This window comes from Myotis myotis, unplaced genomic scaffold, assembly GCF_014108235.1.
Source record: "Myotis myotis isolate mMyoMyo1 unplaced genomic scaffold, mMyoMyo1.p scaffold_m19_p_5, whole genome shotgun sequence".
Lineage (NCBI taxonomy): Eukaryota > Metazoa > Chordata > Mammalia > Chiroptera > Vespertilionidae > Myotis > Myotis myotis.
The window spans coordinates 106692267-106711588 of record NW_023416357.1 but is presented as its reverse complement, the minus strand read 5'-3'; the positions used below and the strand labels follow the sequence as shown (position 1 = coordinate 106711588).

General features: G+C 42.6%; 1 protein-coding gene across 5 annotated transcripts in view; it reads left to right on the top strand.

Moving 5' to 3' along the window:
* Positions 1–19322, top strand: part of TNRC6A (trinucleotide repeat containing adaptor 6A) — a 94233-nt gene that overhangs the window by 55471 nt on the left and 19440 nt on the right. For all 5 annotated transcript variants that reach the window (XM_036310450.1, XM_036310451.1, XM_036310452.1 and 2 more), the window contains 6 exons: positions 9144–11723; positions 12973–13149; positions 14036–14211; positions 15380–15412; positions 16923–17003; positions 17288–17339. In XM_036310450.1, the coding sequence (XP_036166343.1) occupies positions 9144–11723; positions 12973–13149; positions 14036–14211; positions 15380–15412; positions 16923–17003; positions 17288–17339 (3099 nt within the window). The remainder of the gene's footprint in view (positions 1–9143; positions 11724–12972; positions 13150–14035; positions 14212–15379; positions 15413–16922; positions 17004–17287; positions 17340–19322) is intronic.

The following is a 19322-nucleotide window of genomic DNA, read 5'->3' as shown; positions in this document are numbered from 1 at the left end:
TTAGTATCTGGGTAGCAAAATAACGATCTGTACAGGGAGTTATGAATAGGGAGTCTTGAAATGTTGCCTGTAAGGTCACTGCCCATCCTACTTTAGAAATCCTTTTAATCATTCTCCCTCCAGGTTCTACCTATTTTAATAAGCAGCTTAGAGTTAAAATTGATCATGCGACTATAACTAAAATTGATCACTCCCCTCAAGTTATATTCTAAGCAGTTAGACATATTGCATTTAATCCTCAGCACCCTGTAAGGTGTAAGCTGTTCTTCTCTCCACTTTCCATTAGAGGAAACTGAGGCACCACGCCATGAAATAACTTGCCTAGATCACTCCGTAACCCAGGTGCCATTAAAAGGCTACCACTCATGAGAGTCACATTCAAACAGCACATGCATTCGCTTGTTGCCTCGGAGTGGCTTTTCTCAGCTCAGTAATGATTGTGAGGCAGAAAGTACATCTAGTATGTGGTAACAATTTTCTCAAAGCCCCGTGTGTTACGGCATGTTGTTCTGATAGGTTCTGAGGGTTGGTTGCTTTGTCCATTCCCTTTTCAAAATATTTTGAAGCTTTTATCACAGGCCAGATAGAGAATTGAGAATCAAGGTTCCCACACATGGCAACACTAGCATACTGGCAATGAATCAAGTCTCTGGAACCAAATGGACCTGGTTTTCGTATCCTAGCTCCACCTACATGCTCCATGTATGTGAGTCTCACCCGAGCAGCCGTCTCTGCTGTCCCAGGCAGATGTCACTGTCCCTTTCTATGCTCCGTCTATGGAGCAGGAGCTGCTCTACGTATTACGGTATTTCACAGCTAATAAGTAGCAGGGCCTGGACTCAGCAATGTCTGTCTGACTCCAAAGCTGTGCTCATAACAACCATGCTGTGCTTTGGCAACATACTGGCTGTGATGGGTAAGGAGGAAGAGGACAAAAGTGCAATTTTTCTAGCGTAGGTAATTAGAACAACACGTTGTTATTGGAAAGGATAAAACTTGAATTATCATCCTGAGTTAATACTCCCTCCCCTCCAGACAGTTATTACCATGTGAGCTTGGCTAGATCACTCAGCTCACTTGAGCCTCTTTCCTACTCTGTCAGTGTAGGCAGTACTATCCAACCTGTAAGAGTGCTCTGAGGATTGAATTAAGTGACATGTTAAAGCAAATAGCTTAGTGCCGAACATTTGGCACTGGATGAATTCTCTCCCCCAAAAGTTGTACAGAGGACCTCCACTTTTCAGAAGGAGAGTCTGCTTTAGACACAGTCCTGATTCTAAACAATTGATAAGTTGGTTCCAAGTTCATCTGTGAAGTCAGATTGGAAGCAGATGTATTGAGTCATCAGTATAATATGAAATGCAGTTAAAACCTTAAGAGAGGTTATTATACAATAAATACTTGAGTACCTACTGCAAGCTAAGCAAATGGTGGTATGGTAATTAAACAGGGAAGTGGGTGGTAAGTTGAGAAAATGATATATGTTGAATATATTATTTTTCAGTTTGGGAAATGAAAGAACAAAGCTGTTTTTGAAATGTAAACAAATGGAGTATAAGAGTCTTGTTTCTCAAAAAGGGATATGGGTCAAAAAATCCAAAAGCGTTACCGATGTGCATTCAGATGACAAGAAGGCCTACGATGTGGGCATAGGAAGATGTCTTCAAAAGAGTCTGAGAAGGAAAAGTGTCCCACCTGTTCCAAAAGGACTTGACAAGCGCGAACAGCATTCATGTGGAGGGTGGATGGAAGTGAGGGTGCAGCCGCCTGACTGCAGTCTGAGCTAGTCCCAACAACTAGAGTGCAGATGTTGAGGAAAAGCATTCTGCAGGAGAACCAGATTTGTGCTTTTGTCTTTGTAAACATTTGTGAATTCCCACCTACCAGCAGATGTCACACATTTACATTAAAATTTCTTTGTGGTGCTACTAGGAATGGTTGTAGAAACTTTAGCCACAGAATAGACCACTGGGTATCTGTGAATCAGGGAAGACTTCTTAAACAGTTAACTGTGTCCCAGCTCCTGAAAGGTTAATATAGCAATATAGTGACCAGCCCTTAATTTAGCCTGGTGGTTGTGAGGAGCAGTGTTGCGGACAGCATCCCAGCACAAGCAGTGGCCCAGAAACAGACATTCTGTGTTGCGAACTGTATGCAGTTCAGAATTGTGGGGGTCGATCTGTTTTCATTTTTGTCTATTTGTATTTACATTTGGCTTTTTGTTTCCTGAATAGAGATAGTTAATGGAGTAGAATTGACATTTAAATAACTACATTCATTACATACATAGAAATGTAGTCAGAGGTTTGTGCAATGCTGGATGTGTCTCCCTTTTCCTCATATAATGCAGTTCTCATTTATCCAGTGCAGTCTGGGAGTGGGAACAGTGCCTATATGAGATTGGGTACTTTATAAATCAGAGGTCGCAAACTAAAATGCCTTCACGAGCTGGCAGGTAAGTGATGTAAAAGGTGAAAGGGAGTGATGGGACCAGGGGTAAATGTACTGATTTTTGTACCCTGCCTGAAATATCTTTACATTTTCATGTCACGTTTTTTAGAACTCTGTGCTAGTCAAACCAAACAACTCTGCAAGCTGAACTTAAACACTTAGTGACGGTTTCAGCTGATGCTCTGAGACCTTTTGCAGTTGATTCCTTAGAGCCATGAGGCATCAGGCCCTGCTACTGCCCAAATGACACTGGAATTTGTGGAGGACCAATGCTTAACAGGGCTGGCTGCAGCTTTGTTCCTATGGGCCAAAGGGTTCCCAACCCACATTTTATCATCGAGCTTACATGATAAATACAGAGACATTGAACGAATAGAACAGTGAACCTCTGTATGCCATCCACCCAAATCTATCAGTTGTTACTACTTACCTATGCACACCCTCCCCCCATCATATAGACATACATGTGTGCTCAAACATTCATTTCTCTTCATCTTAAGTACTTCCACAGGTAATTTCCTAAGAATAAGGACAGTCTCCTATACAGCCGTGGTACTATGATCACCCTTAAGCAAAAGGGGGACACTCACATTTCTACTGGTTGTCCCAAGGATGTCTTTCTGTTTGTTCACAGTATGGTATCACTTATATAAAATATAAAACACACAAAACAACAATGTATTGCTTAGTGATGAATTAAAATAGCATTTTGAGAAGTTACCACTTGGTTATGCAGTGGGAAAGGAAGGAGATATACTAGTAATCAGAAGGGTTACACAGGGGTTTCATACTAAAGCGAGTAGTATATTTCTTAAGGTGAGCGGCATGCAGGTGTTTGTATAGGACTCTTTGTACCCTTTCTTGCTTTAGAATTTTTTTTTAAAGGAGCTCAGGGACATTGAGCTATAATGGTGAAACACCAAGACTTGGGGGAAATATTAATGAAAAAATGTTAACATTAAAATTTCCAGTGATGTCTAAAGAATAAAATACTGTTCCTCCACCTGTGCTCTTCACTGTCTTTTCTTTTTTATGTTTTTATTGACTTCAGAGAGAGGAAGGGAGAGGGAGTTAGAAACATTAATGATGAGAGCAAATCATCAATTGGCTGCCTCCTGCACTCCCCCCCTACTGGAGATCGAGCATGCAACCCAGGCATGTGCCATGTCTGCGAATCGAACCATGACCTCCTGGTTCATAGACCAGCACTCAACCATTGAGCACACCGGCCAGGCTCACTGTCTTTTCAATGAATGTGGTACATATCCTTGCTGTTCTGTAACTTCCATTTCTCGCCCAACTTGTACCTTCCCCTTGGTCTATGAACATACTCAAGTCTCTGTCACTCTTTAAAATAAGTTCCTTTAAACTCCCATTCTCTTGAGACCATTCTAGAATTTCTTTCCTCTACTTTGTCTCAGAGTTCTTGAAGGAGTAGCCTGTACTTACAATTTACTTCAGTCCTTTGTAATCTGACTCTACTCACTTGACTAATAACATAGCTCTTTCCAAGGTCACTGATCTGTTAATATCAAGTACAGGCTTGAATAGGTATCTACATGTTTTATTGTTGATCACTTTCTCCTTAAAGCCCTTTCATTTTTTGTAATATATTTTATTGATTTTTTTACAGAGAGGAAGGGAGAGGGATAGAGAGTTAGAAACATCAATGAGAAAGACATCGATCAGCTGCCTCCTGCATACTCCCTACTGGGGATGTGCCCGCAACCAAGGTACATGCCCTTGACCAGGACCGAACCTGGGACCCTTCAGTCCGCAGGCCGACGCTCTATCCACTGAACCAAACCGGTCAGGGCAGCCCTTTCATTTTTCATTGACCAGTTTTCAGGTTTTATTCCTTCCAGTAGCTTTGTTTCAGATCACTCACATTTTTAGGTTCACGTGTTCCAGTCTGGATGTCTTCAGCTGATTTGAGGCCCCTCATGCTCAACTTGTCCAAAACTGAACTCATTATCTTAGCACATGCCAGTTTCTCCTCCTCATGCCATTGCTCAAAAGTTTGGCATCCCCATTCATCCAATCACCCATGTAGAAACCTTAAAACCATGCTTGACTCCCCTCTTCCTTCTTAAGGTCATGGGTTTACCATGCCCTGCTGATTTTAACTCCAAATGTCTCTGAGCTTTTCTCTCTCGTCTGCACTGCTGCCACCATTGGCCTGGCTGAGGCACTCGCCCTCCTGTCTAGAGCCCCAGCCCTAGAATGCCCTTTAGCTGTCCCCCACTTCCCCCACCCCAGTTCTCAAACCAGAACCCAGTCATGGTCCCCATGTTGCATTTAGTTGTGGTGTCACCATTATCTTTAATCTAGAACAGAGGTTGGCCTGTAGCCTGTTGGTCTCCACTCCCAGTTCTTTGCCTGTTGTCTGACTGCTTTCAAGCTACAGTGACAGAGTATTCATTGGCAGAGTAGTTGCCACAGGAAACACTTGGCTGGCAAAACTTAAAATATTTACTGATTGGACTTTTACAGAAGTTTGCCAAACCCTGGACTAGAAGCTAGAATGCCTGAAACATTTTGTACTTTCTCATGTAAGTGATGTTCGAAATTATACATCTAAGATTCTCGTATTTCCAATGATACCATTTCATACTTTCTGGAAATACTGTAAAACTTCAAGTATTATTTATTTCTTAAGGTCTTTCCTTTCTGGAGAGATTGAAAGTCTTCAAGGCAGAAAGCACATATTTACCTAAATATGCTAAAAATTTAATAAGAAAAATATATGAATTTTCCTGGCTCTAACTTTATCCTGAATAAATCACTTGACTTACCCGCAGTCTTTGTCCTGCCCCACACATGCTCGCTGGGGGTCCTGGGCCGGTGCTGTGTGGTGCACTCTTGCATTCTTTCTCAGGGGTAGTGCGCGCTGCTCCACTATCGAGGTAATTGTGTGCGAGAGCAGGATGCTGGTGACATTTTGGACTTCAGCTGTTTCTCAGTGAAGTACAGTCATCCAAATCTTAGTTGCCTCAGCAGTGCAATGTATAAAATTTTGTATTTTGCATGCACTCAGCAAAACTCCACTGTACCCTTTGTTCCACCTGCTTTTTACTGTTTCTTACTCTTTCCTGTAAGAGTTTTATGGTCATCTTCTACTTAATCATGTTTCTATACATGTGTTCTCCAGATCATTTATAATGATGGGTTTTAGCTTCCTTGTTTTTAAGGAACTAGGTTGTCTTCCAATTCTGAAATAGTCTGACTGGGAAACGTTTTAGTTGTGATTGCTGAGGAGTCTTATTCTATTACAGCTTGTTAGACTAGTATCTCTACACACACACACACACACACACACACCTCTGCGTTTTCTAGTTAAGCTGCAACATTTTCCATAAGCAAAAAGGTCCTGTGATTCACCCTTGGTAAATGCAATTTTGAGAGTCTTTTAATTTAGTGTTTTTGGAAGTATCAAGTTAAGTTCCAAGTTAAAAAATGAAATTTTATTGAATAATTACTGTCGGCATCTCTCCTTATTTTACTTGAATACATAGCAGAAGGAGAATTTAGACCACCCACCATCTCCAAACGAAGTTGGGACCAGATTCTAAGAGAAATTTTCACTAGCAATTCAAGGTCTATGATAGAGTTAGTTTGCAAAATGTGTATTTTGCTGGCTTTTTTTTTTCTTTTTTTTCGCTTTTGATGTATGTTGACATTTTAAAAGCTTTACTTTTTTGGCAAGTAGTCAAGCCTGCCATTTTTAAAATTTCTTTGATTTTATGTATAGAAGTTCTCATTCACTGATAACTTCATGTTTTCCTCTTTTAACACTTAGATTTATTTGGAAAATTGCCTCATTTTAAAAAACCTTTTTTAAGTATTGTACCTACCTTTTCTCCTACGGATTTAAGAAGCTAACCTGTGGCATGCCTCTGGGTCGCTCTCTGCTCAGTTGGAGTGCTCAGATGCTCTGGCAGGGCAGTGCTGTTCAACTCAGGGGGTGCAAGTCGCCTGCCCCCTCCCACTTGGCCACTCTTTTTGAGATTTTTAAAAATTCTCATTTGTTTTATATGAATTTTTAATCACTCCCAATCAAGTTACAGATTCTTGTTAGCGATTTCTTATAATTGGATTAAACTTCAAACATTGTTACAGGTTCCTGTTGAGAAAATTTCCGTACCCATCAAGTTGCCTTCAATATGGCATGCAATAAATTCAATCACATGTTGCTTGAAGGGTTTTTGTAGCTTTATTCCAGGTTGCTTTATAGTTTTTTTGTGACTGCTACAATGACGCTCTTTTTTCCCCATTATATTTTCTTGTTGATTATTCCTGGAATATGGAAAACTATTATTTTTAAAATGTCAATCTTTTTTGTTTCTTTTCTACTATCTTTCCCTCATTTTGGGGTCATATTTCATTGGTTAGTATTTCCAGCACAAGACTGTTTAGTGGTGCTGATGACAAATATTCCATCTTTTTCTGGTTATGGGAATGCATCTGATGTTTCATTGATAAATTCCAGGTCCCTCCCTCTATTTTCAGCTTGGGTGGTTTTGTCTGATATTCCCAATCTTATATTCTTATTCCTGCTGAATGGATGTGGCAACACATATACAAACGCGCGCGCGCGCGCGCACACACACACACACACACACACACACACACACCAAAGAGCAAATAATGGCAACAGAAGTACTTTTGCTATAGCCAATAAAGAGACGATGATGGTGGCTTCATTGCTTTAGATTTGGAGAAAAGTGGATGAATTTGGGGCTTGGTGACGTTTGAATTTGCTGTGCACAGGAAGGAATCAAGGATAAATCTTACCGAGATGAGGAAAATGAGTAAATAAGTGGGATTATTCTTTGGGGAGAAGGTACTTCGAGGGGGGGCGGTTGCCGGTTGCCTGTGCTCTAGTGTTGCTTCGAGGACTCAGTGACAAAGTGCCCATGAAGCACATGGGCCGTAGTGCTGAGTAGTGTTGCTGGTAGTTCAGGTGCTGGCATGCTGATTTCTTTTTATCTAGTATGACGGACTGGCTTTTTGATACCCTTAATTTCCTTTGGGTACTGAAAGATGTCAGCTTAAAAAAATGGTTCTTGCCCAGCCATTGCGGATCAGTGGTTGAGCATCAACCTGGTTCACGGTTCAATCCCCAGTCAGGGCACATGCCTGGGTTGCGGGCTCGATTCCCGGTGGGGGGGCATGAAGGAGGCAGCCGATTAATGATTCTCTCTCATCATTTTTTTCTATCTCCCTCTCTGAAATATATATATATTTTACATATATATATATTTTTTAAATGATTCTTAAATGGAGTAAAAATCAGTCACTTATAGAACTTTGAAATAAATCTATGTTGAATTATGTATACATTTTTGGTGTCTCTGTAGTAGTCCTTTTTTCTGCTACTCTCTCTCATTCCATCACCTTTTGCTGCTTAACAGTTGTGCTTTGAGAGAAAATGATGTTACTAATTGGAACTGATTTTTCTATTAGTAATATCCTAATAGTGAGTTACATTTATTTTCTAGGCCTACAACCCAGTGGTGGGTTCATTAGGTATAGGACATGACTTGAGCATGTGTGTTAAAAGCACTGCAGCCCAGCTGCCGTGGCTCAGTGGTTGAGCATTGACCTATGAACCAGGAGGTCAGGATTCGTTTCGATTCCTGGTCAGGGCACATGCCCAAATTGTGAGCTTGATCCCCAGTGTGGGGCATGCACGAGGCAGCCGATCGATGATTCCCTCTCTCCCTCTCCTTTCCTCTCTCTGAAGTCAATAAAAATATATTTAAAAAATAAATAAATAAACAGTTGTTCCAAGAAAGAAAGACTAGGGAAAGATTTCCTAATATACAGGAGTGGGCCAAAGTAGGTTTTACAGTTGTGAATATGTGACACAGTTTATTCTTGTATTAGTTATTAATTATTGTATTTGTATTGCAACTGTAAATGTACTTTTGTCCATCCCTGCATTTCTAATACATTTCCTTAAGTTTGGCCTGTTCATTTGCCCTTACCCGTCTGCATCTCAGACTCTTTTCCCATGTCGGGTCTCTAAGCCTGGATTGCTTCATACACACTAATGCATTACTACCACCTCATCCTTCCTCACTTGAACTTCTTCTACTTGCTGATAAGTTAGGAATTAATTCATTCAGCAAATATTTATTGAGTAGCTCTTATGTTCCAGATACTGCTCTAGGCTCTTAGGACAACATTGGTGAGCAAAGTGCAGACCTCCCTGCCTGAGTGGAACTGATTGGTGGATGTGATGTAACCATTGCCCTTGTAACCGTACTGCCAAGTTTTGTTTTGTTTTTAAGAAATTAGTTCGTCTTTTTTAAAATTAATCTATTTTTTTTTTAATCCTCACCCAAGGATATTTTTCCATTGATTTTTTTTTTTTTTTTTTTTTAGAGAGAGAGTGGAAGAGAGAGGGAGAGAGAAACATTGATGTGAGAGAAACACATCGATTGGTTGCCTCCTGCACACACGCAGGCCAGGGAGGACAACCAAGGTACGTGCCCTTGATCGGAATCGAACCCAGGATCCTTTGGTCTACAGGCCAACACTCTATCCACTGAGCCAAACCGGCTAGGGCTGTACTGCCAAATAGTAATATCTTGTTGATGTTGAGAAGCCCCATACATGTATCATAGCCACATACATGGCTAATCAATTTTTCAAACACTACATAAACTTTTGTACTTTTATTTTAGATACTAACCACAACGCTTCCGGATCTCATTATGAAAATTCACAGCAGAGACCTGTGTCTTCTTCGAGCAACTCCAGCACAGACTCTAAGGATGCTGTTGTAAACAACTCCCCTGAGAAAGAAGCATGGCCCTTGGTCCTTGGCAGTGATCCCGAGTTGGCTTCAGAATGTATGGATGCTGATTCTGCCTCCAGTACTGAATCAGAAAGAAACATCACTATCATGGCTTCAGGGAGCACAGGTGGTGAGAAAGATGTCCTTCGAAACAGCACTGGACTTGGTTCCCAAAACAAGTTTGTGGTTGGCGGCAGCAGCAATAGTTTGGGTCGTGGAAGTAGTACTGGGCCCTGGGGCTTCTCCCATGGAGCCGTAATAAGCACATGTCAGGTCTCTGTGGATGCTCCTGAAAGCAAGTCAGAAAGTAGCAACAATAGAGTGAATGCTTGGGGCACTGTAAGCTCTTCATCAAATGGAGGGGTAAATCCAAGCACTTTGACTTCAGCTAGCAACCATGGTGCCTGGCCAGTATTAGAGAACAACGGACTTGCCCTAAAAGGGCCTGTAGGGAGTAGTAGTCCTGGCATCAATATTCAGTGCAGTACCATAGGCCAGATGCCTAACAATCAGAGTATTAACTCTAAAGTGGGTGGTTCTTCTACCCATGGTACCTGGGGAAGCCTTCAGGAAACTTGTGAATCCGAAGTAAGTGGTACACAGAAGATTTCATTCAGTGGTCAACCTCAGAATATCACCACTGAAATGACTGGACCAAATAACACTACTAACTTTATGACCTCTAGTTTACCAAACTCCGGTTCAGTACAGAATAATGAGCTGCCCAGTAACTCGGGGGCCTGGCGTGTGAGCACAATGAACCATCCTCAGATACAGGTTCCATCGGTTATGAATGGCACTTCCCTTCCTCACCTTAGCAATGGAGAGTCAAAAAGTGCAGGCTCTTATGGTACTACCTGGGGTGCCTATGGTTCTAACTACTCTGGAGACAAATGTGCAAGCCCCGACGGCCAAGCTGATGGTGACACTGTGAACACAACTCTGATGCAGCCTGGCATGAATGGGCCTGTGGGCACGAACTTTCCAGTCAACTCAAATAAAGGAGGAGGCCTGTGGGAGTCTGGGGCCACAAATTCCCAGAGTGCATCCTGGGGAAGTGGAAATGGTGCAAACTTGGGAGGAAGTCGAAGAGGATGGGGAACTCCTGCACAAAACACTGGCACTAATGTACCCAGCGTGGAGTGGAGCAAACTGCCTGGCAATCAGCATTCCAGTGACAGTGCAAACGGCAATGGTAAGAAGTTTACAAACGGATGGAATTCTACTGAGGAAGAGGATCAGGGTTCTGCCACATCTCAGACAAATGAGCAAAACAGCATGTGGGCCAAAACAGGAGGTACAGTGGACAGTGAAGGTAGTACAGAGAGCACTGGACGCCTCGAAGAAAAAGTAACTGGGGAGACTCAGAGTAGAGACAGAAGAAGAATTGATCAGCACACATTACTCCAAAGCATTGTTAACAGAACTGACTTAGATCCACGTGTCCTATCCAACTCTGGTTGGGGACAGACTCCTATTAAGCAGAATACTGCCTGGGATACTGAGACATCACCTAGAGGGGAAAGAAAGACTGACAATGGGACAGAGGCTTGGGGAAGCTCTGCAACACAGACTTTTAACTCAGGGGCATGTATAGACAAGACTAGCCCTAACAGTAATGATACCTCATCTGTATCGGGGTGGGGAGATCCCAAGCCTGCTCTGAGGTGGGGAGATTCCAAAGGCTCAAACTGCCAGGGGGGGTGGGAAGATGATTCTGCTGCTACAGGAATGGTCAAGAGCAATCAGTGGGGGCATTGCAAAGACGAGAAGCCCATGTGGAATGATTCACAAAAGAACAAACAGGGCTGGGGCGAGGGACAGAAGTCACACCAAGGGTGGTCTGTTTCCGCCAGTGATAACTGGGGAGACACATCAAGGAGTAACCATTGGGGGGAGGCTAATAAGAAATCTAGCTCAGGAGGTAGTGACAGTGACAGGTCTGTTTCTGGTTGGAATGAACTTGGTAAAACTAGTTCTTTTACTTGGGGAAATAATATAAATCCAAATAATTCATCAGGATGGGATGAATCTTCTAAATCTAACTCTTCCCAGGGGTGGGGAGATCCTCCAAAGTCTAGTCAGTCGCTGGGTTGGGGAGATTCGGCAAAACCAGTCAGCTCTCCAGACTGGAACAAGCAACCAGATATTGTTGGGTCTTGGGGAGTCCCTCCGGCTCCAGGCAAACCCTCTGGTACAGGCTGGCTGGGCGGACCTATTCCAGCCCCAGCAAAAGAAGAAGAACCCACAGGCTGGGAGGAACCATCCCCGGAGTCCATACGGCGCAAAATGGACATTGATGACGGAACCTCAGCGTGGGGAGATCCCAACAAATACAACTATAAGAATGTGAACATGTGGAACAAAAATGTCCCGAATGGCAGCAGCCGCTCAGACCAGCAAGCACAGGTGCACCAGCTGCTGCCGTCTGCAAGTGCCATCTCCACCCCAGAGGCAGGCGGCTCCGGTGAGTTGTTACTTTGTGGAGTCGGATGGTCTTACAAACACTTCACAGGACTGTGGGCCTTGTTTCAGCTTACTTTGATAAGATGTGTTTAACAGTATTTGCTGTGCACACAGAGGCCTGCTTTACTCTAACCCAGAAGCTTATAGGGAAGAAAAGTATAGGTAAGGTGTTCACCATCAGGGAGCAGCTCTGCCTTCGGCAGATTGGGTGGAGTCCTGCACACTTTGTTCTGTTAGGAATGCTGCCGAAGGCAGAATTGGAAAGGTGGTGTCGGGTGGGGATGCTGTACACTTATCTCAGTTCTTCTGAGTCAAGCTGCACTTTTTCTTCTATTATTGGAATAAAACATCCTCAGAAATACAGCAAGTGTTAATGACCATGCTCTAAATACTAGGTACTACGTTTGGCCTTAGCAGGGATTGATCTGAGCAGGCATGAAATCCAAGTCCATTAGATGCATTGTGTATGAGTGTGTGTGCCTTTCGAGTATATTCCCACTTTCCCTCATAAGGAACTGATTTCTGTCTGCAAATGATCTTGACAGTGACATTTTCATTAGGTGTCATTGGAATGTATTGTCTTAGTTATTAATTGGATGTGGCAATAGGAGTGTTTTCATGAACAAACCGTTCAGTGCCCAATTTTTATCCTGAATATAATTTATTGAATTAATTTAACTAGTTTAATTCTTAGAAGAAACAGCTGGGTATCCAGCGGGGAAGGCTGTTCTGTTGTTGTTTTAAACATGTTTATGGCTTTGCCTTTCTTTGCTTTGGACAATTTAATAATATTTCAAAATTTTTAAGAAGCATTGTCCAGCACATAGAAACGTAGGGTGCCTTTTTCCCGAATGCTGATGATGAAAGGTTGCATGTATGGTAAACATTCTATACACTCACTGTCACCCAGCATGGTCACCTGCTTTAATTCACTAGGTGTAGTTCAGACAGACTTGACTTTTCAGGAATTAAATTTATCTTCTTTAAAGGAGATGACTTGCCATAAATAAGGTTACTCAAAAGAATCTACTCTATACCCAGAGGGCACTTACTGCAGTTAAAGTACAATGATGGGAAATGACTTGTCTTTACATACTATAGATGCCATTTTTTGCTCATCACAGGATCACTATATAATACATAAATGTAAAGTTCTTCATCTTTTGTTCCCTAAGTATTCCTTATTGCCTCTGATTCCACTGTACCTCCCTACCATGTGCTGATGACTTCTTTTCCCACACTTTCTAAAGGCTGGGGTGAGCCCTGGGGGGAGCCTTCTACTCCAGCCACAACTGTGGATAATGGTACTTCAGCATGGGGTAAACCCATAGACAGTGGTCCCAGCTGGGGGGAACCCATTGCTGTGGCATCCAACACTTCCACGTGGGGCTCCAGCTCTGTTGGTCCACAAGCGTTAAGCAAATCTGGTAAGTTACTGATAACCCCTGGTAGCTCTTTTATAGCAGTGGTGATCTCATTGAATATAGTTGATTGGATCATGTCTGTCATTGTTAAGGTAGCCACGTATCCTCATACTGGATGCCACTCACTATTTGGCTCTTTGAATTTGTAACATGGTTTGCTCTTTATCTTTTTGAATTTTCCTATCTTTTCTCAGTTTCCTTAGAACTGCAACTATTAATGATTTGCATATACTTCACCAAGTCTAAATTATGTTTTACCAAATTAGATTATCTGGAAATAGTCAAGCAGCTGTCAGGCTATCCAGCATGAGAGACGGAATATAATAGTCACAGGGACACATAGACCAACTGTCTGGCACAGGTTCCAGATGATTCCCTGGACATTATACAGAAAATGAGCACATTTCAGGAAGGACCCGGTATTCAGATGAGCATTGTCATTGTCCCATAGATTGTGTATAGGACGCACCGTAGAAATTCCAAAGGCCGAGGGTATAGACAGGATGCTTTCTGCATGTGACCTGCAATACTTTTGGCCACTCGCCCTGAAAGTATATATGAAAATGAACTCTTCTGAGTTTCATCTATCTTCTTTGTCCTGTGTGTTGCCATGCAGATGAAGTGCATGCAAACAACAATGCCGCTATGGTCCCATGTTGAGGAGCCCTCGGATTTGTAAAAGCATGGAAAATGTTTTTTTAGGACTTTCAATAAGAATAAATTCTTGCTTAATGAAACTTTTAACTCAGTATTGCTATGCAAATTTGGGAAGGGAAATAAAAGGGGGCTTTTTTATTCCCACACCCTGCCCTCTTACTGTATGCTCATCCTCCAGAAAAAGTTGTTTTATTAAAGTACGTTTCTCTTTGTATTACAAATCCACAACCAGGACCAAAATCTATGCAAGATGGCTGGTGTGGTGATGATATGCCATTGCCTGGAAATCGCCCCACTGGCTGGGAAGAGGAAGAGGACGTGGAGATTGGAATGTGGAATAGTAATTCATCTCAAGAGCTTAACTCGTCTTTAAATTGGCCACCATATACAAAGAAAATGTCATCGAAGGTAACCATTTCAAGGGCAGTGCCCTTGCAACTTTAAATTCCAAAGGTAGTTTACCCACAGAAAGTTAATGTTCTGCCCATTTATGGCAATCAGTATAGTTCAGGCAGTCCCCACCTTAGGCATAGCGTCCTGTATGGGCAGCCACCTAGGAAAATAAGACCACAGGAACTTCCTTTCTCCCCACTGCTACAGCTTGGGATTTCTCTCCTCCTCCCCTCCCACCAGTGCTGCCTGGGACAACCCTTCACCGTAAGGTGTTGCCTGCAGTGGTGAGGAGGAAGAGAAGGGCAAATCTCCATGTTGACTCTTGCCATCGCACTGCCAGTTCATCTCCCATTCCACCTCCTCACCTGGAGTGTCCCGACTTCCCCTGTACCCAGAGTCCTCCTCCTCCTCCTTATCCACTCATTACCTTTGCCCCTTTCCCATCCCGAAAGGTTCTGTGACAAAAATCCCTAGGAATGAGCCGAGCTCACTTTTGCTTTTATATGTGGGCAGATCTTATTCCCAGACCTGGCTGTACATCAGAATCATGTGGGATTTCTCAAAAGTACAGTTTCCTGTATCCCAGGCCTACTGTACTTTGGAAATTGAGCCACGTTACGTGTCCTAGACAAGCTTCCCAGTGTTTGTGCTGCAGAGCCAGGCTTGAGAAGCACAGGTGTAGAGCTCTGGTTCTTAAGAGGTGGTGTTGGATGCTGGTGTCTGATTCTCCTGGAGACCATTTTTAAAACACGTGCCCACTCCCCCAGGTGATTCTGATACATCCTCCCCACCCTGCTTGAAACTTCCTTTCTGAGAGACCCTAGGAGTCAAGTATTTTGTAGTACAACTACCTGACTGCCAGGGTCCCTCTCTTTTAATCCTGGGATTCTAAGTCTAGGACCTGCCATTTTCATTAAAAACCTTTTTTATTTGGCTGAATTTGCCCATTGCCTCACCATAGAGCTTATGAAGTGCTTTCCCATATTTCACATGAATCATTTGATCCTTTTAACCTTCTGAGATAGAATATTGATGAATTTCAGACTAGAAAAAGTGATGACTTGCCCAAAGTTGCATAGCTAATCAGTGACAGAGCAAGGACTTAAGTTTAGATCTTCCAGCTCCAAACCCCGTGTTCTTCCCACTGGACCATGCTGTTTTGTGACTTTGTCTTTCCTTACAGGGTCTGAGTGGCAAAAAAAGGAGAAGGGAAAGGGTGTGTAGCCTTTTTACTCTTTCTCCTTTGTTTCTACTAGTAAAAATCTTTTAGAAAACAACTGCAAACATTTATTTAGCCTCTGCTGTGTGCCAGGTACTGTGCTTGGTGCTGGGGGTTCAAAATACTAATCTACTAGCTGCACCTTCAAGGAGCTCAGAGCCTAATGCGATCATTAGGAGCTCTCTAAGCAGTGTCAGCTTGACATTGGAACATGCCTGCGGGGGGGCGGGGGGGAGTGTTTTAAGGAAAATAGTAGCTTGACATGAGCAAAATGTAGATTTTTTAATTTTTTTTTTAGGAGATCTGGCTATGTAGTTAGACTAAGGGCAGATTGTAAAGGGTTTTCAGTACCATGCCCAAGAATTTGAACTTTAGTCTGTATAAGTATGGAGTCAATGAAATTGAATAGAAGGTAGCATTGGTTTGACTTTTTAAATTAATTTCTTTAAGGAACTTTAACCAATGATAGGATGAAAGATAAATTGGAAGAGGAAAGACCAGCATTAGGGATCTGAATTGGGAAGCAAGAATGGATGCATAGTGGAAGGGACTGATTTGAGAGACATTGGAATAGGACAGAAGTCCTTGGCAACCAGTTAGTCTTGGGGTGGGAGTAAAAGAGGAAAAGGAATCAAAGACACTTCAGAACCTCACAAAGGGTTAGGTGCTTGCTTCAGAGACCTGCCTTTAGGGGGAAATTAAGCCGTGTTCTGTTCCACAGTCAGAAGGAACAGGTAGTAGCATTGGGGAAGGGAAATTAAGGTAGCAGACTGGGAATGGTCCTGTGAGCTTTACATAAGTGGGAGACATTGGCCCCTGTGGCTTCCAGTCTCCCTGTCTACCACCCTGCTAACCATGGACCATTCATTCTCTCAACTCACTTTCCAAAGTAGATTCTGTGTGACCCATATCCCAACCAGCCTCCGAAAGCCAACACCAACTAGGAGGAACCCCAGGTTTAACTGCTGCTGGGGATGGTGTATTCTTGGCAACACAGATTAAAATTTTGAAATGCTTTACATATGGACACGTATTTTTTCAAGTATAGGGCACGTAGCATAATTAGATTATGGGGTAAGCTGGTTTCTTTGGGCTAACCTGAGAACCTGATGACTGTGTTCACTTTGGTTTGGTCTGAGAACTCTGTAAAGCCAAACTATAATTGACCCTTCAGAACACAGTCCGTTTGAAAACTAGAAACTGAGCAGTTCTCTTTTATTCTGAGGCCCATTTTGTGGGTCATGGAGGCCCGTTGCTTCTGTCTTTTCCTTCTGACTGCTTGCCTTCAGGGAGTTCTCTGTGCATTACAGCTATACCAGAGGACTGGAGCAAAGGAAGTTGAAAATCCAACAAGTTGATTTAAATTTTTAACAACTCTGTTAAGAGTTGATTGGAGGAGAAATTGGCTAAAAATGAGAGTTGAGAATTGTCTTAGTTTATTAATCCATCGCTATACCCAGATAAATAGAAATGGCCATGGCATCTTTCTACTCTTTATTTTACAAAGGGAATGATGAAGGGTGGAAACAAACAAGAAGAAGCATGGATAAATCCATTTGTTAAACAGTTTTCAAATATCAGTTTTTCGGTAAGTGTGTTCTGTTTTCTTAACAAATTCTTTATCTTTGAGTTCTCATGAATAAACTTGAGGTTAGAGTAAAATTGGCCACAGAGCCTTTATTTTCATAGTTTGAGCTAATGAACTGTAGTCACTTATTTAAAAAGGCTTTTTTTATTAGGCAGTGAAAAATGAAGTTTTATGATGCACTTGAATTTCACAAATAATGAAATACCAAGTAAAATTCTTTATTTTTTATTTATTTTCATTGATAAATTAAGGTCTGCTAACATGCTGCTTTTTCTTAACTTCAGAGAGACTCACCAGAAGAAAATGTGCAGAGCAATAAGATGGACCTTCCTGGAGGTGAGGGAAATGGAATGAGTTTGAGTTTATGTTCATTCCGATGGACAGACATGTCTATGGCATGGTCCTGCTGAAAATGCACTGGCCTCGGCCACGAGTGGAAGCTGGGCTCCGAGGGCAGAGTCGATGTGCATATATATATATATATATATATATATATATATACATATACTGTGTGTGTACATAATTTATGTTTTTTAATCCTCATCCGAGGATATATCCATTGATGAGAGAGAGAGAGAGAGAGAGAGAGAGAGAGAGAGAGAGAGAGAGAGAGAGAGAAGGGGGCTGGGGAGAGAGAGAAATTTCTATGAGAGAGAAACATCGATCAGTTGCTTCTGGTATCCACCCCACTGACGGTCAAACACACAACCTTTTGGTGTACAGGATGATGCTCCATCCAACTGAGCCACCCGGGCAAGGTGTGTAGATGTGCCTTTCAGGTGCAAATCACTGTGAAACTAAGGGAGTGATAACATCAGTCTGAAGTATGGAATTAAAAAATTTCAAGCAGGAGAATGACATGATTTGGATTCATGTTTTAGAAAAATAATCTTGGCTGTAGATTGAAGATATCTTAGGCCAGAAAACATTGGCAGCAGAGGACAGACAGAAAGATACTAAACACAGCAAAACCATTAGATATTTGTTGCAATAAAGAGTGGAGAGTTTCCTCCACACAGAGTTCTCTCTCTCTGCCACTTGGCTTGCTGTTGTGTCGGTGAGTGTGGTGGACGGGGAGCTCAAACTAGCTCGAATAAAGACTCTTTGCTTTTGCATCGGAAAAAAAAAAAGAGTGGAGAGTTTCTAAGCTCCAAACCAAGACAGTAGGTGTGAAAAATCTAATTCAGTGGAGATGTGGGATTTAGAATCAACAAAAGTTGAACCAGTTTGCTGTGGAGGGTGAGTGTATGGGTTTGGTAAAAGGTGATCCCCAGTGTTCTTGCCTGGGCAGTTCAGCAATGGTTGCATTAAGTCTGAGTCTAGGCAGGAGAGGGAAATTACATAGTAACTTGAACAGGGAAAGTTTAATATAAATATAAATTAGTATTGTAATAATGGTGGTTTGGCCAATAAGAGGTAAAGAGAAAGAATGTGAGTATTCTACAGAATATATAGAGAGCAGATATAAGGAGAAATCACTAACCTTGGGCCTAAGATAGCCTGCCCCACCCGCCTCACCCCAGGGCTGGGATCAAGACTCTTGGACATGCCCTAGCTGGTTTGGCTCGGTGGATAGAGTGTCGGCCTGCGGACTGAAAGGTTCCAGGTTTGAGTTCAGTCAAGCTCACATGCCCGGGTTGCAGGTTTGATCCCCAGTAGGGGGCATCCAGGAAGCCCCCGATCAATGATTCTCTCGTCATTGATGTTTTTCTCTCGCTCTCCCTTCCTCTCTGAAATATATTTATTTATTTATTTATTTATTTATTTATTTATATATAAAGGACTCTTGGACATGGCCTTAGCTCAGTGCATGGCAGAGAAGTCACTGAGGTGTCACCCCTGTGGGACTATTGGAAACCCACCTTCTAGAGGAATTGTCTCCCTGGAGGCGCTTTGCTATAAACCTGCTTGGGGCTGCTGGCAGGAGCTGCTAGCCAGTGGTGAGCAGGCATGGCCAGAGCCAGAGCCAGAGCCGGGCCAGCCCACTGGCTGTGCTGCAAGGGGGGCGGGGAGGTGGGGGGGAAGGGGAGCCCTGGGACCAGGAAGCAGCCTTTCCTCCGACAGTGTCTCCCTGCACCTCTGCTGAGAGCTTCAGTGTCTCTGGCAAAGGAAATAATGTAGAAACCAACCGCATTTCTAAAATGTGTCTACTCTAGGAATATTTTTGTTTTGTTAAAAGCTTTTCTTTTCCACTTGCCTGGAATGAAGGTAGGAAGTTTTGTGGTGGTGGCAGTAACATGCCTCAAAGGACAGCAGCTGCGAAGAAATCGATGGGTGAGATTGGAGGACAGACAATGTGGAGAATGAGAGCCAGGGAGA